Source organism: Abramis brama (assembly GCF_963993115.1).
Source record: "Abramis brama genome assembly, chromosome: 16".
In the NCBI taxonomy this organism is placed as follows: Eukaryota; Metazoa; Chordata; class Actinopteri; order Cypriniformes; family Leuciscidae; genus Abramis; species Abramis brama.
Genome location: NC_139978.1, coordinates 31,418,612 through 31,438,045, shown reverse-complemented (window position 1 = coordinate 31,438,045; position 19,434 = coordinate 31,418,612). Strand labels below are relative to the sequence as shown.

Sequence of the window (19,434 nt, the reverse complement as noted above, 5' to 3'; positions counted from 1 at the left end):
ACATGCATCTCTTCAATGGGCTGTACTGTTATTTAAAGTGTTTTTGGATTGTTCTGCTCATGAAACACTGGAAAAATATCTTTCCAAGAAATTTCAGTTGACAAAAAACTCGCAGCCTCACTTTCATACCTGTCATGGCGCTGCTCTGAATAAGGTCTATTTGTTGAAGGAAAAGTTCACACAAAAGTTACAATTTGTCATTGCTTTATATAAACCACGAATGAGATTATGGAATTGTTTGCGCCACTGAATTAAAAAGGTATTTTTTAACTCACAACTCTGATCTTTTATTTTATTTCATCGCAATTGCAAGTTTATTGTTAGCCTATATGTTTTAAATGCTAGTTTATATCTAAAAATTCAGAGGAAAAATGTTACAATTGCGATTGCAATTGAATTGTGAGATAGGCCTATAGTATAAACTCGCAATTCTGTGAAAAAGAACAGTGAGAATTCCGAAATGTGAAATTTATTTTATTTATTTCTTTTTTTACTCCGCAGCGGAAACGAGCTTCAATGGATTACAGAGTTTGTTTGAGAGGATTATCAGCGAATAACTGCTTAAAGTATATAGAAGGCTCATTTTATCAATTGAAATGCAGTTGAATGGTCTCAGATGAAGAAAATGAACAGGATGCTAATAAAAAAGAAGTGACATCACAGAGCCCTTAAAAGCAGATACAGCACTGGGCCTGTCCCTCTCCTCCGTCCTCCTTTCTGAAATCATGTGGTTCCTGCTCCTGTATTTGCAAATATCAGCTATTCAAGGCAAGTGAATTTGTATTTCCTAATTAAAACAAATTCCATATTCTGGCCGTTTTTACATCCATTGTGTTCCATGCTGCTGTTAATGGGGCACTTTATGGATGCAGGCTAAACAAACAGGCTATTGAAATAACATGCACATTTATTCATTTTTGCATATGTTTGTTTAATCTTGGTCTAATAGTATTATTTAGCATTATTTTGTAATTAATTGCAACACTTTTTATTAGGCTACATATCATTTATCAATTTATAGTATCAAGATAACAATTTAAAAAAATAAATTAAAAAAATTGCTTTAATGGCAGTATCACTTAAGCGATATGAGCAAAACCTGATGGTCATGATCTCCAAAGAGCATCTGCTTTAGTGGAAGCAAGAAAATCTAACTGATAAATCTGATAAAATGGCTAATGAGTGACCTAGAAACAGTATAACTTTTTTTGTTTTTAACATTTTTAAAATAAAAAAACTCTTTATTGACATGAAAATTAAGCTATAATCACTGTTTTACTATACTACTTGAAAATCTCTAAAATCTGGGGATTTGATTATTTCAATAACCTTTGTTTTGGATATGATGCAGCATAATGCAGACAGAGAAATTAACACAAAAAAAATTAGCCATAATTTTTGCAAATGTTTGTTTATTCATTTGTTTGTTAGTAATTTCAATGCCATTTCCGTAGCTTCATCTTCATTATATAATAAAATAATATATGTGATAAGCCTGTATAGAAATGCATGCATTAACAAGCTCTTATAATGTAAATAATGTATAAATTATATATAAATGCAATTGCAGTTTTAAAACTAATGGCTAATTTGTTTAATTTCTATGTCTGCATTATGCAGGATCATGTCCGAAACAAAGATTATTGAAATGCATTAAGATAATTATTATTGTTAAATATATATATATATATAAGCTTTTTATTTAGCTATTTGATTACCTAACTAGAGCGCTTAACATATTTTTTCTAGCAAGTTCCTGAGAAAAAAAATTATTAGTTAACTTTGAAATTAATTAATTAATGGATACATAAATTAATTAATTAAAATTAAGTTAAATGTAAAAAAAAAAAAAGGTTATACATTCACATATAGCATATAATTGCATATTTCAGCCGGTCTTTTAATTAATTAAAATTAAGTTAAATGAAAAAAAAAAAAAAAAAGTTATATATTCACATATTTCAGCCGGTCTTTTACTTATCTCCTCTCAGTATAAATTAACAAATTAATTTAACAATCAAAATCACTATAGCATTCATTCTAAATTAAAACAGCTACAATGATTAATATATAGAAGAATATGATATGCATCTTTGTGATATAAAATGTATTATTATTATTTTGCTAACGCTTTACAATAAGGTTCATTAGTTAAAATTAGTTAACTACTTTAGTTAACACAAACTAAGAATGGACAATACTTTGACAGCATTTATTAATCTTAATGTTAATTTCAATGTTTACTAATACATTATTAAAATCAAAAGTTTGTTAACATTAGTTAATGCACTGTGAACTAACATGAACAATCAATTAATGACTGTATTTTTTATTAACAAAGATGAATAAATACTGTAACAAATGCATAGCTCATTGTAAGTTCATGTTAGTTAATACATTAACTAATGTTAACAAATGAGACCTTATTGTACTTTATGGAAAAATAATACATGAATATTTATGCACATTAAAACATGTTACATGAGTTTCCCTAATGTTCATGATTGTTGCAATACATTTCAAAGCTATAGACCTGATGATTCCGAAGCCAAGATCATGCAGTGGTTTGTATGTTCTTCATAACCCTGTGGAAAGACACGGTTATGCCTGTGGTTAACTTACTCATGCTTATGTGAAGCGGGTTTATCTCAGAATCTGCATAAACATGCAACTTGCCAGAATTTCAGAGCTGAAAGCCACAGGCAGATAAGAGACCGCAGCAGTTTCTGCAGAACATGTGGTTCATCTGCTCTGAGAATTCACAACCACATTTTCCAGCGACCATATAAGGTTAAAAACGACACCTTGACCATGATGATCATTTAACTTTACAATAACGGAGTTAACATGAACTAGGAATTAGCAATACTTCTACAGCATTTAATAATCTTAATGTAAATGTTAACATTTACTAATACATTATTAAAATCAAAAGTTCTATTTTTTTAATATTTGTAACGCACTGTGAACTAACACGACCAAACAAAGAACAGCTGGATTTTTATTAACTAACATTAACAAAGATTAATAAATACTGTAACAAATGTAGTTCATGTTATTAATACATTAATTAATGTTACCAAATGAGACCTTATGGTAAAGTGTTACCAAACTCTTTTTTTGTGTGTTTTGTGGTGGACGAAGTACACAAATCAAGTATAGCCTGCTTAAGTAAAAGTAAAACACTGTAAAAACTGTATTTTTTAATCAACTTGGAAGTCATTTAAACTTAAAAATGTGTTGAATCTTGTATAACGTATACAAAAAAGTTGAAAATTATTTTGACGTGTTAAAGCAATCTAAAAATATATGTTGACATAACTCGTATACTTTTTTACAGTGGAAATATTACTCCAGTAAAAGTATTAAGTACTCATTTTTACTTGAGTAAAAGTGCAAAAGTACTTGATTTTTAATGTACTTTAGAATCAAAAGTAGAAAGTACTGATGGATGAATGTTTATTATTATTATTATTGTGAATAATTATGAATTGTCAAGTTGCCAGCAGGACTAGTTTACACAAAACTGACAGTCGGGACCGAGGATCTCTTGCTCTTGTGAATTTAGTGAATTGTTAACTGGAGACCCGTTCGAATCAGTGAGTTACTGACTCAAAAAGCAGATCGGTCCAATTCACGAATGAATCGTTATAACAGGTTAACTAGCAAATTACTAACAGCTTATTTGAAATCAGCTTGTTTACGAATCGGTTGAGTCTTGAAGCGGGTGACGATTTCTTCAGTTCAAAATAACGAGGAACGACATGTTTTTATGAGGAGTAAAAAGTACGATAGGCCTGTTATGCTTTAAGAATGTAGAGAAGAAAAAGTAAACGTTTCCCAAAATATACATATAGCCTACTTGAAATATGCACTTAAGTAACAATGTAAAAATACTTTGTTACTGTCCACCACTGTTTATGACAACATAAATCTATTCAATCTGATAAAAGTGATGATGTATAGCACTTAAAAGTTTACTATACAATCTTTTATTGCATTAAAAAGAAGTAGCTATTTTAAAACAAAAACACATTTTCACAAGATTGATAATTATTATATTTTTGTTTTTTAAGCAAAAAAAGTCATTTAAGTTTGTTATGTTTTGCAGGTCTCAATGTGGCTTTACGTGGATCGGACAGCCCGTGTAAAGGCCGGCTGGAGGTGCGTGACAAAGATGGCCAGTGGGGCTTGGTGTGTCATTTCGGGTGGAAGAGAATAAATGGACGGGTTGTGTGTAAATCATTAAAGTGTGGGGATGTGGTGGAATCCGGTCTAGAACAAATCCAGTATAAAAAAGATTTAACTCAACCCAAACAATATTTGATGGATCAAGTGGACTGCATATCGAATGAAACGAGCCTTTGGCAGTGCAGATTTGATGGTGCAAAAAAACCAGTGTGCAAAGAAAAGGAACAAGACAGTTTTGTTGCTGTTGAATGCTCTGGTAGGTAGTGTTTCTGGCTTTGCATGTTTAACTGTGAAATTATTCAATTTTTTATTTATGTTTTGAGGTCATCTTGGTTAGTTTCCAGAGGTGAATCAATACACTTTGTTGATGCCAAGCTTTTCACCATAGGAGCTGTTAATCTGAGCTTGGATCTGAATGGGCAGAGTGGTAAATGTGCTGGAGTGGTGCAGTACAAAACCAAGGAAGGCAAGATCTTTGGCGTCTGTCAATCTGGCTGGGGTAAGTGGACAAAAACAAGAATTTTATTTTTAATATGTACTTCTTAGACTCTAAATGTGACATCAGTATCAGACTGTCTGAATGTCATTGCATTACAAATAAATGACATAAATAAATAAATAAATGTTTAGCTTTATGTATATTTTGTGGATTATAGTCTGTTAACTTTGGTGTTTGTCATTGCATATTAATATTAAAAATGTAATTATTAATAAATAGTGTGTGTGTGTGTGTTTGTGTGTGTATAACATTACTGAAGGCCATGAAATTCAAATTGGTCTTTTGTGGAGTGAAGTATATATATTTGGGGAAAAAAGTATGTATTATTGAAAGTGACAGCTGACACTTTATGCAAGGATTATCTTTATGTATTTCTTTTTTTATCTTGGCCAGATGAAAATAAAGCAAACAAGATATGCCAGGAACGTGGATGTGGAAATTATAGTTACATCCCCAAACCTGGACTGTTCAAAGTAAATCAGAGCGATGAAAATGTAGTGCTTAATTGTGATGGCAAAGACAAGTTCTCTTGGCAATGTATGGAGTCAACGAAATGCCCGGAACGAGCCAGTGTGATCTGCAACAGTAAGTGTAAAGCTTTCTGAAGTACGTCGCTCTGATTGGTGGCATTCATCGTTCTGGCATTCTAATATTCACCGTCGTCCATAGCAACAGTGTAAATCAGTCCGTTCATCCGGGAAATTGAACATTTTCACTGAAATTCCTTGAAATTTTCCAGTAATTGTCCCAGACAGTATTTCCATGGTTTGTATCAAGTGAGTGGTAAAATTCACAGCGATATTTACACTGGAATACTTGTATTGTACAGATTACACGAGGTTCCGTCTGCAAGGTGACAACAACAATCTTTGCTCTGGGATTTTGGAAAAGCAAAGTGTCGCAAATAAAGCATGGGTTCCTGTTCAGAATAGCAACATCCCCGACATCTGTACGCAATTAAACTGTGGTAGAAATGTCATAACCGATTCAAAAAATAACAGCCTACTGACATGCTCAGGTAATGTTTTCTTTTGTGAATGTTTCATTGTATTTAAATGTTTGATATGTTATTATTAAATATGTAATTATTAATAAACAAATGCTACATTAATACAAATAGAGAGAAACAGTTTGATACGATTTTTTTTTGCACAATGTTATTATTACAAATAGAAAATGTAATGTTTTTCATGTCAAGTCAAATTACATTTTAATATGAGTTGCAATTTAATAATAGGGTTGTTAATTATTATTATTATTATGGTAATAGGATAGATATTTTGAGTTGACATTACACGCTTAAGGTTGTAAAACCTTGTAAAATGTGAATATAATGTACAAATTATTAATAGACTATATATTTATTTGTATTTATTTATTATATTTTATTATATTATATTTTTTGTACAATGTTATAACAAATTGAAAAGTTAAATTCAATTCAAAATTCAAAACAATTCATCTTAAGTTAAATTAATACATTAAAATGTGTTGCAATTTAATAATAGGGTTATTATTATTATTTGTATTATTATTATTATTATTATGTTAATAGGATAGACAGTTTGAGTTGACATTACATGCTCAAGGTCGTACAACCTTCTGAAATGTGATAGTAATTCTGACATTATTAAAAATATTTAAAAAATGTATATGTATTTATTGTATTTATGTTATACATGTCTGTAGTCATATATATCATAAATAGTCTAATTAACAAATAAGATATCTTATTTAATAAAATATTAAAGCTTTTAATAATACATCACATCAATATATATATATTTAAATGAGAGAGAGAGAGAGAGAGAGAGAGAGAGAGAGAGAGAGAGAGAGAGAGAGAATCAAAGACATAAAACCAAATTTTACTTCCATACATTTTGTTCAGATTTTATAATCTTGCAAGAATTGTGAAACACAGGGGTAGTAACAGGCCAAAAAAGCCATTCTTCTGATGAAGGAAAATTATATGAAAAAATAGTCACAGAATTTTTGTGAAATTTAGTTTTTTGATTTTTTAGAAAAAAGTATATTTGAAAAGTCAGCATCACATATTCATTCTTATTGTTTTGTTTGATGTACATTAGTAGTTTGTGGTGTTAATGCATACAAGTTTTATTGAATGCTAACTGCAAATGTTTCATTTAAAAAAAATCAAGTTTTCATTTGAATCCTTTTTTATTTTTATTTGTTTGTTTATTAGGTATTGTAACGATTACATTTTCTGTGTTCACAGACAGAGTCAAGCTCCACAACTTCACATCAAAGTGTTTTGGAACTGTTAGTGTTAGTGTGAACGACTCTATCTATACAGTGTGCTACAGTGAATCAAATAAAGGCCTGGGGGAGCAAGTGTGTAAAGAGCTTGGCTGTGGAGGGTTGCTGATGCCTGAGAAAGAGGGCAGCGTCTTAACTGAGGGTTTGCTGACTAACGTTCAGTGCCTGGGCGACGAGGAGTCACTGTGGCATTGCCTGACCAAACATGAGAGAAAACAATGCAAGCCAACCACTGTTATATGTGCAGGTAACTGAGACAGCCTTGCAGTTAATTACGATCTACTCAGAATATACAGGAAAGTTACTTAAATTACCTGCAACTGAGGCAATAATAAAATATGATGGTTTTAAATGGCAGGCAGCTTGGATGTGCGTTTGAGTGATGGTCTGGGTCGTTGTTCTGGACGTGTAGAGCTGCAATGGGAGGGCTCATGGAAGTCCATAAACTCCAATGGGTGGACCACTGTGAACTCAGACATTGTGTGTAAACATCTCAAATGTGGTACTTCAATAAAGGAAAATAAACTTTCCTTCAATGAAGGGAAACAGAATCAACTGGAATGGCATTTCAAGTGTAAAGACTCTTCAGCAAAACTCCATGAGTGCTTAGAAAAAGAGAAGAGATCTTTAATCTCAAAAGAGCCAAATGTACAAATCGTGTGCCAAAGTAAGTAATAATATGATATAAAAATACATTTTTAAAAGTTTTTTTGACATATTTTCACAATATTTACATATTTTTCAGCATACTTCATCCCAGTATTTTTTGCTTTTGTTTATTAAGTAACTAAAGCTAAGGTATCACTCCGATTTACTCTTCATGTAGAGCATGCACTATAAGTAACCACAAATCCATCATCTTCATTCGCAGAGGAAGAACTTATGTTCTTTGAAGGTGATACTCCCTGCAAGGGAAGAGTACTCGTGAAGTCATTTAATGAGACCAAGGCCAATCCGTGGCCTGTCAACAAGACAGAAGCCAACGACACATGCCATGCAATGCAGTGTGGTGACGTGGTAGACCTCCCTAAAAAACCAAACGACACATATGTCAATGTCACTGTCACATGTTCAGGTATGTGTGTCACCAAAATTTCTCATTGTTTTTACCTTGTATATGACTGCGATTTTCTGCAAACTAGTTATTTACCAAAATGTGACTTAAATAACTGATCTAGTGAATAGTAAGTTACTTTAGAATTACAGAGACCATATCATACACTTTTTTACAGCATTTTTTGTTTGTTTTTTCCCCTGAGGTTAGTAAAGGGGTCTTATACCACTCACATAATTGACTCTGTTATGTTTGGCTATTGACTGTCATTTTAATCAGATTTTATCAATTGCATATTTTAGCACAAATAGTTTTGTGATTTTGACAATGCTTTGCAAATATTTTTTTTGAAGGAAAAGCTACACTGGATTCAACAGCAAACCATAAGCATGTGCAGTCTTAAAGGCACAGCGGCCTTTAAAAAAAATAGTCAATCAGAATCTTACTTGCATTTTAGACTTAAGTGAGGAAATGAGCAGTACCTCTAAAAAAATACATTACAATTTCTTAGTTATTGAAAGAGGTCTCTTATGCTCAGTAGTAAAACTGTAATATTGTGAAATATTATTTCAAATTAAAAGAACTGTTTTCTATTTGAATGTATTTTAAAATGTAATTTATTTCTGATGCAAAGCTTAATTTTCAGCATCATTACCCCAGCCTTCAGTGTCACATGATCCTTCAGAAATCATTCTAATATGTTGATTTGCTGCTCAAGAAAATTTATTCTTGGGCTACTTAATATTTTTTTGAATATTAATGGCAGTAAATGATTCATAATTCAATGATTCTTCCAAATTCTCCTAATTTTATATTTTTTATTTCATTTCTATAAAAAAAGCCTATTGCCTATATATATTTGGAAAGTCTTACAGGATTTTTGGGGGATTTACACACGCAAGACCAGCCACTATAGTTATAGAAACTGTCACTTATTTTCTCTGATAAGATGTCCTGTATCTCTGTACACCGGTACCATCAAACCACATTCATCTGCAGAGGAGCAAAGCCGAAGCGCAACTATAGCAGTGTTGATTTTCAAGATATATGCAGTTTTATTTTTAACCACTAGAGGACCAAGACCTACATACTGTAGTGTAGGTTTAACATTGCTGTGTGTAAAATGCTTATATTCTTAATAATGCCACTTGTAGGCTCGGTGAACGTGACACTTCGAAACAAGAACAATGAACGATGCTGGGGAACGGTAGAGGTCTGCCAAAATGGAAAATGTGGAGGAGTTTGCAAAATTGAAAAAGAAGACTCTGAAAAGATCTGTAATGACTTGGGCTGTGGTAAACCAATTCAGAGTCCGACACAAAACCGTGGATCTGTGACCCACTATAGTGTGTACTGCTTAAATGAGGTGAAAAATATAAGCATGTGCAGGTTTATTCCCATCAACGACGGCTCCTGCCAAGGCCCAGCCCAAGTGATATGCACAGGTAATGTGTACAGTTGCTTTGTTCAAACAATAAATGGTGTTTTCGAGTCATCTTTTCGTCTTTAATACAAACAAAAAACACGCATGAATGTTAAAAAGTATGTTGGAAATACATTAGGCTACAACTTACCAAAATGTATCATGTCTCATGTAATCGCTCAATCAGTGTTTCAACAGCGGAAAGACATTTTAACTTAACGTTGCATTTACCTCAGTTATTTAATTCATTCTTCATTAATCTCGGCTTAAATAAGATGTTAACCCAGGGTTAAGAACAATGTGAAAAGCCATATGATAAACATTTATTTGATGCACTCCCTGCAGGCAGCGTCAAAGCTAAACTGGAGGATCCGAGAGACAAATGCGCTGGAACTGTGTCACTGTCTTACCTTGGGAAGTTGACACCTGTCTGCCATGACACTCTTAATGCAAATCTTGGAAATGCAATCTGCAGTGAATTGAATTGTGGGAATTTTACTGGGGAACCTAATGTTTCACTAGACAAGTTTCAAGTGCCAGGAATATCAAAAATTCAATGTCAGAGTGATGCCAAATCTGTTTCCGAATGTAACCTCGAAAGCATTTCAGACAAAGACAGGTGCACTGCCGGCTATATAAAATGCAAAGGTATTTTGCACTTTTTTTGATGATAATAATTCTTTTGAAATGTGCATATATTTCTTTTTAGGGTGAAGGGTGTAGTTTCTGCATCCTCTGACTTTTAACCTTTCCATCTTAAACATGCTAACAGAATCCTTTGATATTTCTGCCGTTGATGTAACAGGATGGAAACGATTGCTCCTGTATAAAAAGGAAGACCCCTGCAGTGGTCCTGTATATGCTCTGAGTGAAGAGAAAATGCAGCCCGTCAGCGCACAGGGATGGGGCCAGGAGGAAGGGCAAGAGATGTGCAAGTATCTACAGTGTGGAAACTACACAACACACTACAGTAAAACCGAAGTCATGGAAGAGTGGTGGAATAAGACCTATTCTTGCTCAGGGAAGACGAATATTTGGGAATGTGAGAGAGATAATCCTGCCTCCCAGTTTCCAACTTTAATTCAAAGGCAATTAAACATCACATGTGACGGTAGGTATCACCTCAGTTATAAACACTTACTTTTAGAGAACAGTATTTTCATAGCAGCACTGCCATCTATTTTTTTTATTGACATTTAAGTAAACCAGGGTTGTGCACCATTCAGAATTAAATGGACAATTCAGTTTTAAACATCAAATTCCAATTCAGTTATAAATTAATCAATATATTTGTGCTTTGTATTGGAACTTAAATATATATTAAATGTACAGTATATTAGGTTTATTATAGTTAACTAAAACTAGTGGCCAAGGCAACATTTCGTTTTAATTTAGTTTAACTTAAATAAAATACTAAAATACTAAAAATAAAAATAAAATAACTAAAACTGAAATAAAAATGTATGACACCTATATAGACATATTTTTAAAAAAGACCAAAAATATTAAAAATGACAAAAACTCAACAAAATTGCTAAAACTTTAAATAAATGGGAAAAAAAATTCATTAAAAATATTAATAATTTTTTTATAGTATATCAATGATGCTAAAATAACACACATATGCACACACACACACACACACACACACACATATATATATATATATATATACATTTTAATTATTTTTTCAATCAATTTAATTATTTAATAAATTACAAAATTTTACATACATTTTTTTAAACCATTATAGAAGACCACTTCATTTCCCAGAATGCTCTAATTTACCCCAAAGTGTTCAAAACAGACATAAACAGCATGCCAGTATTTAGTATTTTGCCTGTTTCAGATTTTGTTGGTTTCCAATTAAGTCATTTCAATTCAAAAGACTGGCCATGCCAAACTCATGATTTGAAAGGGCATCAATTCTTAAACTCTTTCCCAACTATTCTATAAACATGTCATACAGGAATATCTGATTGTTTGGTTTCATTCCTCTCCAGCTCAACCTCCACGCATTAGCCTCTCCAAAGGCTGCACAGGCGAGGTGCGCATAAATGAGACGGAGAATGTTTGTGAGTCTCATTTGGACAAACAGATGTACAGTGAGTTATGTGACAGCCGCGGCTGTGGTAAAGCCTTCTACAGCTGGAGTAAAGAAATGGAGAAACCAGATTGCTGGCATTTCAGCTGCACTGGCAAGGAGACGCTGCTGTGGCAGTGCGGTTCTACGAAGGGCAAATGTAACAAAATCCTTTCTCTGACCTGTCAAAGTGAGTCATACACATAATACTAGGCTATAAATAGGACCGTTACTGTAATGAATGGATGCTGAAATGTATAGGTCCTCTTTTTAAGGTACACTATGTAACTTTTTTTTGTTGTTCAAAATTAACAACATTTAAATGAGTCAATCCATCATCAATCCTTTTTTTACAAAACGTGTTTTGTTTTACCCAGATCCATTATGGTATGCCTGTTGTAAGTTTTTAATATTTTAAACATGTCAGGTTTTCTCACGCCTGAGCTTGTAATAAGACAAAATCAACATTGGATTTGTAGAGATGGCAACAACTGAGGGATTCAAAATGTTGTGAAAGTGAAATGCCATATGTAGCACTCTAACAGGGGTCATTGTAAAGATATATCTACTGGATCATTTCATTGTGTTTATTGTAGCGCTGTGCTAGAATTTATTTTCAAGGAAGTATAGTGTCTATTAATGCCTAAAGCTACAGTAATGTCTTCAGCTAGTCGGCTTGAGATCCTTTCCATCTAAACTGGTTATATCTCTTAAGCCTAGTAGTTAATGTTTTATGAGCATGTTCACACTGTCCAAATCCGATTATTTGTGTATCCGATTGGAATCTGATCCAAAGTTATTGATGTCCCCACTGAGTATCGCAACTGTTCAGATCCGATTTGTGTGTCCATGCAGCTCTTTCGTTTTCCGGAATATCTGCATTGGTGTCTATGACGATGACGTTGCGTTGGTAGGAATACGCCAAAAACAACAACAAACCGCAACATAGAGGGGTTAGCAGTAAAGATGTCGTCTTATTTAAATTTTAGAACATGGAAATGTTTCAAACCACATATGGATGATAAAAAATAGCATTTCGTTTTTCCTGTTCACATTAGCTAATTCTGAACACATGTTGCGTTCCGTTGCGGATATGCAACAAAATCGGATTTGGCCTGACCGTCTGAATGTAGCCTAAGATAATCATATTCATCCGCACAGTCGAGCAGAGCCAAAGCACTACCAAAACAATGTTCTTCTGCAAAATGCACGCAGTTACAAGTTACAGTGTATCTTTAAACATCCCATGAAATCAAAATTTGGGTTTTGTAGCTGTTGGTCAATTTCTGTTTTCTCATCTACATACTTATGTATTGCTAATTTACTTTGATCAGAAACAGATACAGTATATACAAGTTTTTAAACATTAAAAAGATTATTCAAATGTATGGATTATACTTCCAGTTACTTCCACTTACAAAATTGACATTTTTATTGCAGGGGGAATTGAGTTCGGCTCCACTGAGAAGTGTGGCGGGAAGCTTGTGGTCAAGTATGGAGATCAGTGGGTATATGTCTGTGGAGCCATAAATGCATATAAAAAAAACGTTTGTGAAATGCTTAACTGCACGAATGGTCAAAAACTTGTGGAGATAAAGGACGTAGCCAGTGAAATGAAGGTGACCATTAAATGTCTAAAGAACTACTCTGACATTTCTCAGTGTATGCAGCATTTCAATGAAAAATGCACAGAAGACCATGCTCAAATCAAATGTGAAGGTAAAAAAAATCTCTTTAGTATTTGTTTTACCACTGCTTTCTTTCTTGTTAAATAGCTTTAGTAAAGGTTAATAAATATTCTGACCCTTGAAACTATCATTAAAACTGCAGGTTATAAGAAGAAAGTTGAATCTCCAGATAATACTGGTCTGATAGTGGGACTATCGCTGGGCATACTGGGGTTGCTGATTATGGTTTTTATGTGGATGAATAGGAGACGCCTACTTTTAGTCTGTAAGTATCGCTTGCACCTTGCAGAAAGAAGTCATCTTGATCTGCAGACAAACATTATTTTCACACGCTGAAGTTACAGTGATATTTGAAGTGCCTTCATCTTGTTAACCTGTTGATGGCGGTGTTTGCCAGTCCTTGTTTCACTACAGATTGAACAATAGAGGCACAACACTCACATAAATATAAAATGATAACGTTTACATAAAACATTAACTGTATCCATTTATCATCCTTGGCCTCCAAAAGCACAATTTTCTACCTGTTTCTCTTTTTGCAGTAAGAAATTACAGAAATAAAAATGGCAAAGACATCAACATTGACAGGAATGAAATGAAAAACATGGAGGAAGAGGACAGAGGTATATCATTTAATTCTTATTTTGAACGATGTGAATATAAAGACATAGGATAATGCATATGTAAAAAAGCATGAGCTAATACAAAATATTTGAAAATGATATCCAATGGAAATGTAGATGTGTGTGTGTGTGTGTGTGTGTGTGGTCCAGGTAAACCCTAAATGGACAAAATGTCCCCACAAAGAATCGTAACGTCTGAAATTATTGTCCATGTTTGGTCTATAACTTATAAATAAACTTCTAAATCACACTAACTGATGTTTTTCGAAAATGTAAAAATGCAGACATTTTTTTGTGATGGGTAGCTTTAGGGGTAGGGGATAGAATATACAGTTTGTACAATATAAAAATCATCATGTCTATGGAAAGTCCCCATAAAGTGTGTGTAAGTGTGTGTGTGTGTGTGTGTTTAAAGCAAAGATATTACTGCTAGCCAAATCTGTTTCAGATTTGTCTCAAGGAAAGGCGTCATCATTAGAATATGATGAATATGAGGATGTGGATTCTGTCAGCAAGACGGGTAAGATATTGAAATATTTGTCTGTCTGTCTGCCTACACGTCCATTTTTCCATCCAAGTGTTCTGTAACTAAAATAACTCTGTTAATCTAAACAAAATTACTGATGAAATTTGTCATCATGACTTTTGTCAAACAATAAACAAGACAATGAAAATATGATAATTAAAGTTTTCTTTTTTTAAATGTTTGATAAACTAAAATGTTATTTTTGGTCAGCTAAAATGACATCCCATATCAGGCTAAATAAATGTATGAATATGAATCAGACTGAAATTTATAGGAGATTTTTGGACTATGTGAGAAAAAGAAAATATTGGAATAAATGTATCTAAATTTGTTTATATAAATATATATAATATATATTTAGCATTCGCGTATTCAGCATTCATACAGTATCCTATATACAAATGCTGTTTAATGATGCTTACTCTCACGTTTTATACGAGAAAGGACACATAGGTTAAATTGATTTGGAATAACAAAATCATAATAATATTATATATTTACTAATTTGTTTAAGAGTAAATCATATTCGGTTCTCCAACAGGAGGGGAGGATGCAGATGATAGAAGTAAAGGCTCCTCTGGGACCGAATATGATGATATTGAGGGACAAAACAGTGACATCTCTCTTCACCAAACCCACGCTGATCACGACGTCCCACTCCTTCCCAAGCGACCCGACAACATTCTAGGTACAGCACTAAAAGGCACACCTCGCAGTGTGTGTTTGTGTTTAGTTAGTACCCTTGTGGAAATGTTGGTGACCTTTTTCCTTAATGTTCTCAGCAGATCAGGACACCTATGAAGTGGAGATAGAGGACAAGGAGGACTATGATGATGTCATGCCTGTCGAAAATGCAGGGATGGCAGACACACAACCACTAGTAGATGTAGCCGTGGATGCAGGCACAGGTTCAGAAGCAGGTACAGGTGTAAATGCAGATGCAGTGGTGGTGACCACTGAGGTAGAAGTTCATGCTGAAGAAGAGTAATGATGCAGCCACATGGTTACACACTTTATTTCTATAGTCCACTTTAGATATTCCATTAACTGTAAGTAACTTTGCAACTAAATCCTTAGATCGGGTTATTTTGACCCGAAAGTAATTTTCTTTTAATTTTTAAAAATTGTGTTCATCGGAGTGGTCCAAGACCTCTGGAGTTTTGTCGCACTTGAAATTTGGAAAACACACACACAAATTGACTGGATTCAAGGAGTTTTTGTGGTTGTGATAAAAATAGTAACCAATCTTTTCCTTGCAGGTCAATTTGACCCCCATACGCACACGCACACGCACACACACACACACACACACACACACACACACACACACACACACACACACACACACACACAAATGAACACAAATGAAGGCATCAGACTATAGAACATTCCCAATGCAGAACACACTCACATTAATACACACACACACACTTTTAGAAATTCCCATTAAAATGAACGAGGGGACATATAACGGGGCAATGTTTAAAAAAAATAATCAGACCAGTCACAATGCACACAGATACAGTAGTTGCAAAGTTACTTATAGTTAGTAGATTGTCTAAAGTGAACCTTCGAAATGAAGTGTAACCCCAAATTTTACTTTTAAGATAATAATAAGAGATAAGATTTTATGTTTTTATTATATTTCATATCAGTAGAACATTAGAAAGATAATACAGTCTTATATATGAATGTTGTGTAATGATGCTAACTCTCAAGATGTATAAGAGAAAGGACACTGGTTTGGAATAACAAGACCATAAGAGTGTGACTTGATAAAAAGAGCAATTTTTTTGTGCTGACAAGCCAGCCAAACTTGTAGTAGTGGGAAGTTCGGATCATTTTACTGACTCGGATCTTTGAATCTCGTTCATCAAAATGAACAAATCTTTTTTCAAGTCATTTCGTTAATTTCAGCAGAATGTATTTAAAATGTTACACATCAAATGTTGATCACATTTAGAATAAGAAAAAAAATGGCAATGCAAGGACAAGGCCAAATCATGAGAAACAGAAACGATTAATTCATTACTTATCTGGGTCTTCAGGCTATGCAGTCTGTTAGTTTACCTCACCTCCTGATCTAAGCCGTTCGTTCATCCCGTGACATCCTCATAAACTGAGCTATGCAGTCTGTAGTACCTGATACAGAATTGATTAGTTCACGTTTCGAGCCTATCGACTTCGGGTTTGAGTCGTTCGTTCATCACGTGACAGCCACATACACTGAGCAATGCAGTCGGTACCGGATACAGAATTGATTAGTTCATCTCTCTGGTTCGAGTCGTTTGGTCTTATGTCACGTAACTGTATGTTGTTATTAGGCTATATATCTTTAGTGATTTTCCCCATCATAGATAAAGTTTAAAGCATTACCAACTCTTTAGTACCACATTTAATGTTATGGAAAAGAACCACCATGACAGAAATTCTAAAAATTATAAATTGTAAGAAATAAAAAAGCTATAATTTGAGACCAGAGCTAATAAAAAATTAAAAAAACTGACTACGCGCTTGTTTATAAGAAAGTTTGGGAATTATTAACTCATTTCTGTGTCCAGCGCTGTCAAATCACTTCACGTGACAAAAGAGCGAAAGATTCAGAAGAATCAGACCCGAAGACTCAAGAGGTGAACTAATCATATCTGTTTCCGATACAGACAAGCATAGCCTGTATGGGACTGACGGGAAGAATGAAAGGACCCGAACCCGAAAACTCGAGAGATGAACTAATCATTTCTGTTTCCGATACAGAACCTATTGGATGTTGCGCATACGCGGTCAACACAAAATGAACGAATCACTCTCTGAGACAACTCAGTAGTCCCGAGTCATATTAAAGATTCGTTCAAAATGAACAAATCGTTCATTACCAAATCATTACAAACTTGATGAAATTCTTCAGGTTTTGATGTGCTTTGTAGTGGTTTGATCTGGTTTTCTCTGTTTTAAGTTTTTTATATTCTTTTTCATTTGTTTTCAATGTGTTGAAGCTTATGAGCAGGTCCACATGAGATTTCTGCAGAAATCCTTAAAATTAAAATTTGATATAGGCTATCCTGTTCACTTGTTTATATAACATCTTTTAAAATTGTACAAGAGCGATGCCTTTAAAATTGTCATGACCCGGTAACACAATGTTTGTATAAAAAATGAGGAGGCCATAGTTCACCCAAAAATGAAAATTTGGTCATCACTTACTCACCCTCAATTTGTTCCACACCTGTATGAATTTCTTTCTTCTGCTGAACACAAAAGAAGTTATTTTGAAGAATATGGGTAACCAAACAGTTGAATGAACCCTTTGAATTCCATAGTATGGGAAAAAAACAATCAACTGTTTGGTTATAGACATTCGTCAAAATATCTTCTTTTGTGTTCAGCAGAAGAAAGAAATTCATACAGGTTTGGAACAACTTGAGGGTGAGTAAATTATGACAGAATTTTCATTTTTGGATGAAACCCAACTCAGAGGCGGCATCCTTTGTATTCATCCGAAGAAGAGCGTCGCAACGAAGGCTGTCGCAAGATTCATTGCGCACAGATGACAACAAGATTTTTTTAAATTCCAGATTACATTTTCAAATAAGTATTAGGTTTCAGTTTACTTGATTATCTAACAATTCAAATGTTTTTTAGTTTTTCTTTTTCTTTTTTTCTGTTCAAATGTTGACTTGTATCTCACCAAGATGTGACTTTATTGATAGTTTATACTCGTTATTATGCACATGAATGGCCCTGGGTGAACATATTTAGACTGGTTGTGAATCCTGTTTTGTTTTCAGACAGTTGAATATAGCTTTTAAAAAAAGTCCTGTACAAATGTTACTGTTGCTCGTCAATGGCAGCTGTCACAGTTGCAATCCTCTGTAGGATAGACATTCCCATTTAACAATGCTCAGTTCAATCTTTGTGGACCTCGAAGGATGCAGCCTTTGATTTGGAACGCAGCTTATGAGTGAACACAAATGAACTATCCATTTAGTTTCCATCCATTTTCTGGAACATTAATTAGGAAAAATGTACCTTATAACAATATTAATTTAGTTATGCAAGAAATGGAAGAATCTGTTATCAATAGTTTTCTTAATGCTACAGTACATTATACTCAAGAAATTGTAAAAAGGCTGCTCACAAAGTCACCAGAATTTAATATTTAAAGCTATTTTGGGGAAAAAGGAAGCATATTTTATTTGTGTGCATGTATTAAATTACAATTATGTGATTATTAATTTTACGAAGTCATCAATTTTAAAAGATACTGCTTATTTTAAAAGGAATTATGATTTAAAATTTTACAATAAGATTTAAGTTTTCTGTTCTATGTTTTTATTTTTTTCCAATATTGCACTGTTTAGATCCTTTGCCTTATTTTATTTGCTTGCTTTGAAAACTGCTTTGATGGATTTTTCCATTTCATAGATTTATTTCACATTAAAGTAATTGATAGTTCTGACTCTTTTGTACATTATTATGCATTCTCTTTAAATTTTATGTATGTCCAGTAAATCTCAAAAGAGCTGGAGAGTGAAACGATGTCAGTGGAGATGCAGTGCTCTGGTGCTGTGTGTTAAACTGTATCGTTCTATAACATCTATAGTTTGATTCACAGCACAAGAGTTTGCTCTCTGTGTTTCATCAGGAATTCTACTTCTAAATCCCACATGATCTGTGTATTTAATTGCAAAAATGTCTGATTACATTACTACACGCAGTAACAGCTGCTGTGTACTATTACTAGTAGTATTAGTGTTAGTGTATTTTGGTGACGTCTTCCTGTGGCCCGTGAAGTTCACATGTCATCTGCTTTACCCAGAGGAACTCATTTGTAAGTGCTTTGTGTAAACAGAACATGTTTCTTTTGAAGAGAAGTGACCGTGTGTCTTCAGGGGCCGGAATCTCTGAATAGAACATTCCGAAATTCAAATGAGGATTATCTGGGATTTGTTTAGCATTCTCTACAGTTCCGTGAAAACTCAGCCTGTTTAAGAGGTTTAATCACGCCTGTGCCGATTTGTGCTGAGCTAATGGGTGTGAAATAATAGGTGGACATTGTGTCTTTTGTTTATA

At 33.6% G+C, this 19,434-nt stretch overlaps 1 protein-coding gene across 2 annotated transcripts; it reads left to right on the top strand.

Moving 5' to 3' along the window:
* Positions 1 to 713: 713 nt before the first annotated feature.
* LOC311066157 (scavenger receptor cysteine-rich type 1 protein M130) lies at positions 714 to 18,820 on the top strand. Of its 2 annotated transcripts, none has more exons than XM_084087179.1 (18): positions 714 to 768; positions 4,112 to 4,447; positions 4,580 to 4,690; positions 5,084 to 5,275; positions 5,520 to 5,708; positions 6,927 to 7,214; positions 7,326 to 7,634; positions 7,839 to 8,042; positions 9,176 to 9,466; positions 9,790 to 10,092; positions 10,250 to 10,555; positions 11,448 to 11,717; positions 12,968 to 13,246; positions 13,358 to 13,480; positions 13,758 to 13,838; positions 14,287 to 14,358; positions 14,906 to 15,052; positions 15,150 to 18,820. In XM_084087179.1, the coding sequence occupies exons 1-18, from the start codon at positions 726 to 728 to the stop codon at positions 15,350 to 15,352; spliced, it is 3,747 nt and encodes a 1,248-aa protein (XP_083943305.1). In that variant the 5' UTR covers positions 714 to 725; the 3' UTR covers positions 15,353 to 18,820. The 2 variants fall into 2 exon arrangements, with proteins under 2 accessions (XP_083943305.1, XP_083943304.1); XM_084087178.1 differs by having other exon boundaries at positions 15,147 to 18,820.
* Positions 18,821 to 19,434: the final 614 nt, after the last annotated feature.

Bases quoted from the DNA above. Each gene is read 5' to 3' on its own strand.
- LOC311066157 (XM_084087178.1), top strand. From the start codon at position 726: ATGTGGTTCCTGCTCCTGTATTTGCAAATATCAGCTATTCAAG. The intron at 5,709-6,926 runs GTAATGTTTTCT...CTGTGTTCACAG, and splicing joins CAGCCTACTGACATGCTCAG to ACAGAGTCAAGCTCCACAAC. The intron at 15,053-15,146 runs GTACAGCACTAA...TAATGTTCTCAG, and splicing joins GCGACCCGACAACATTCTAG to CAGATCAGGACACCTATGAA.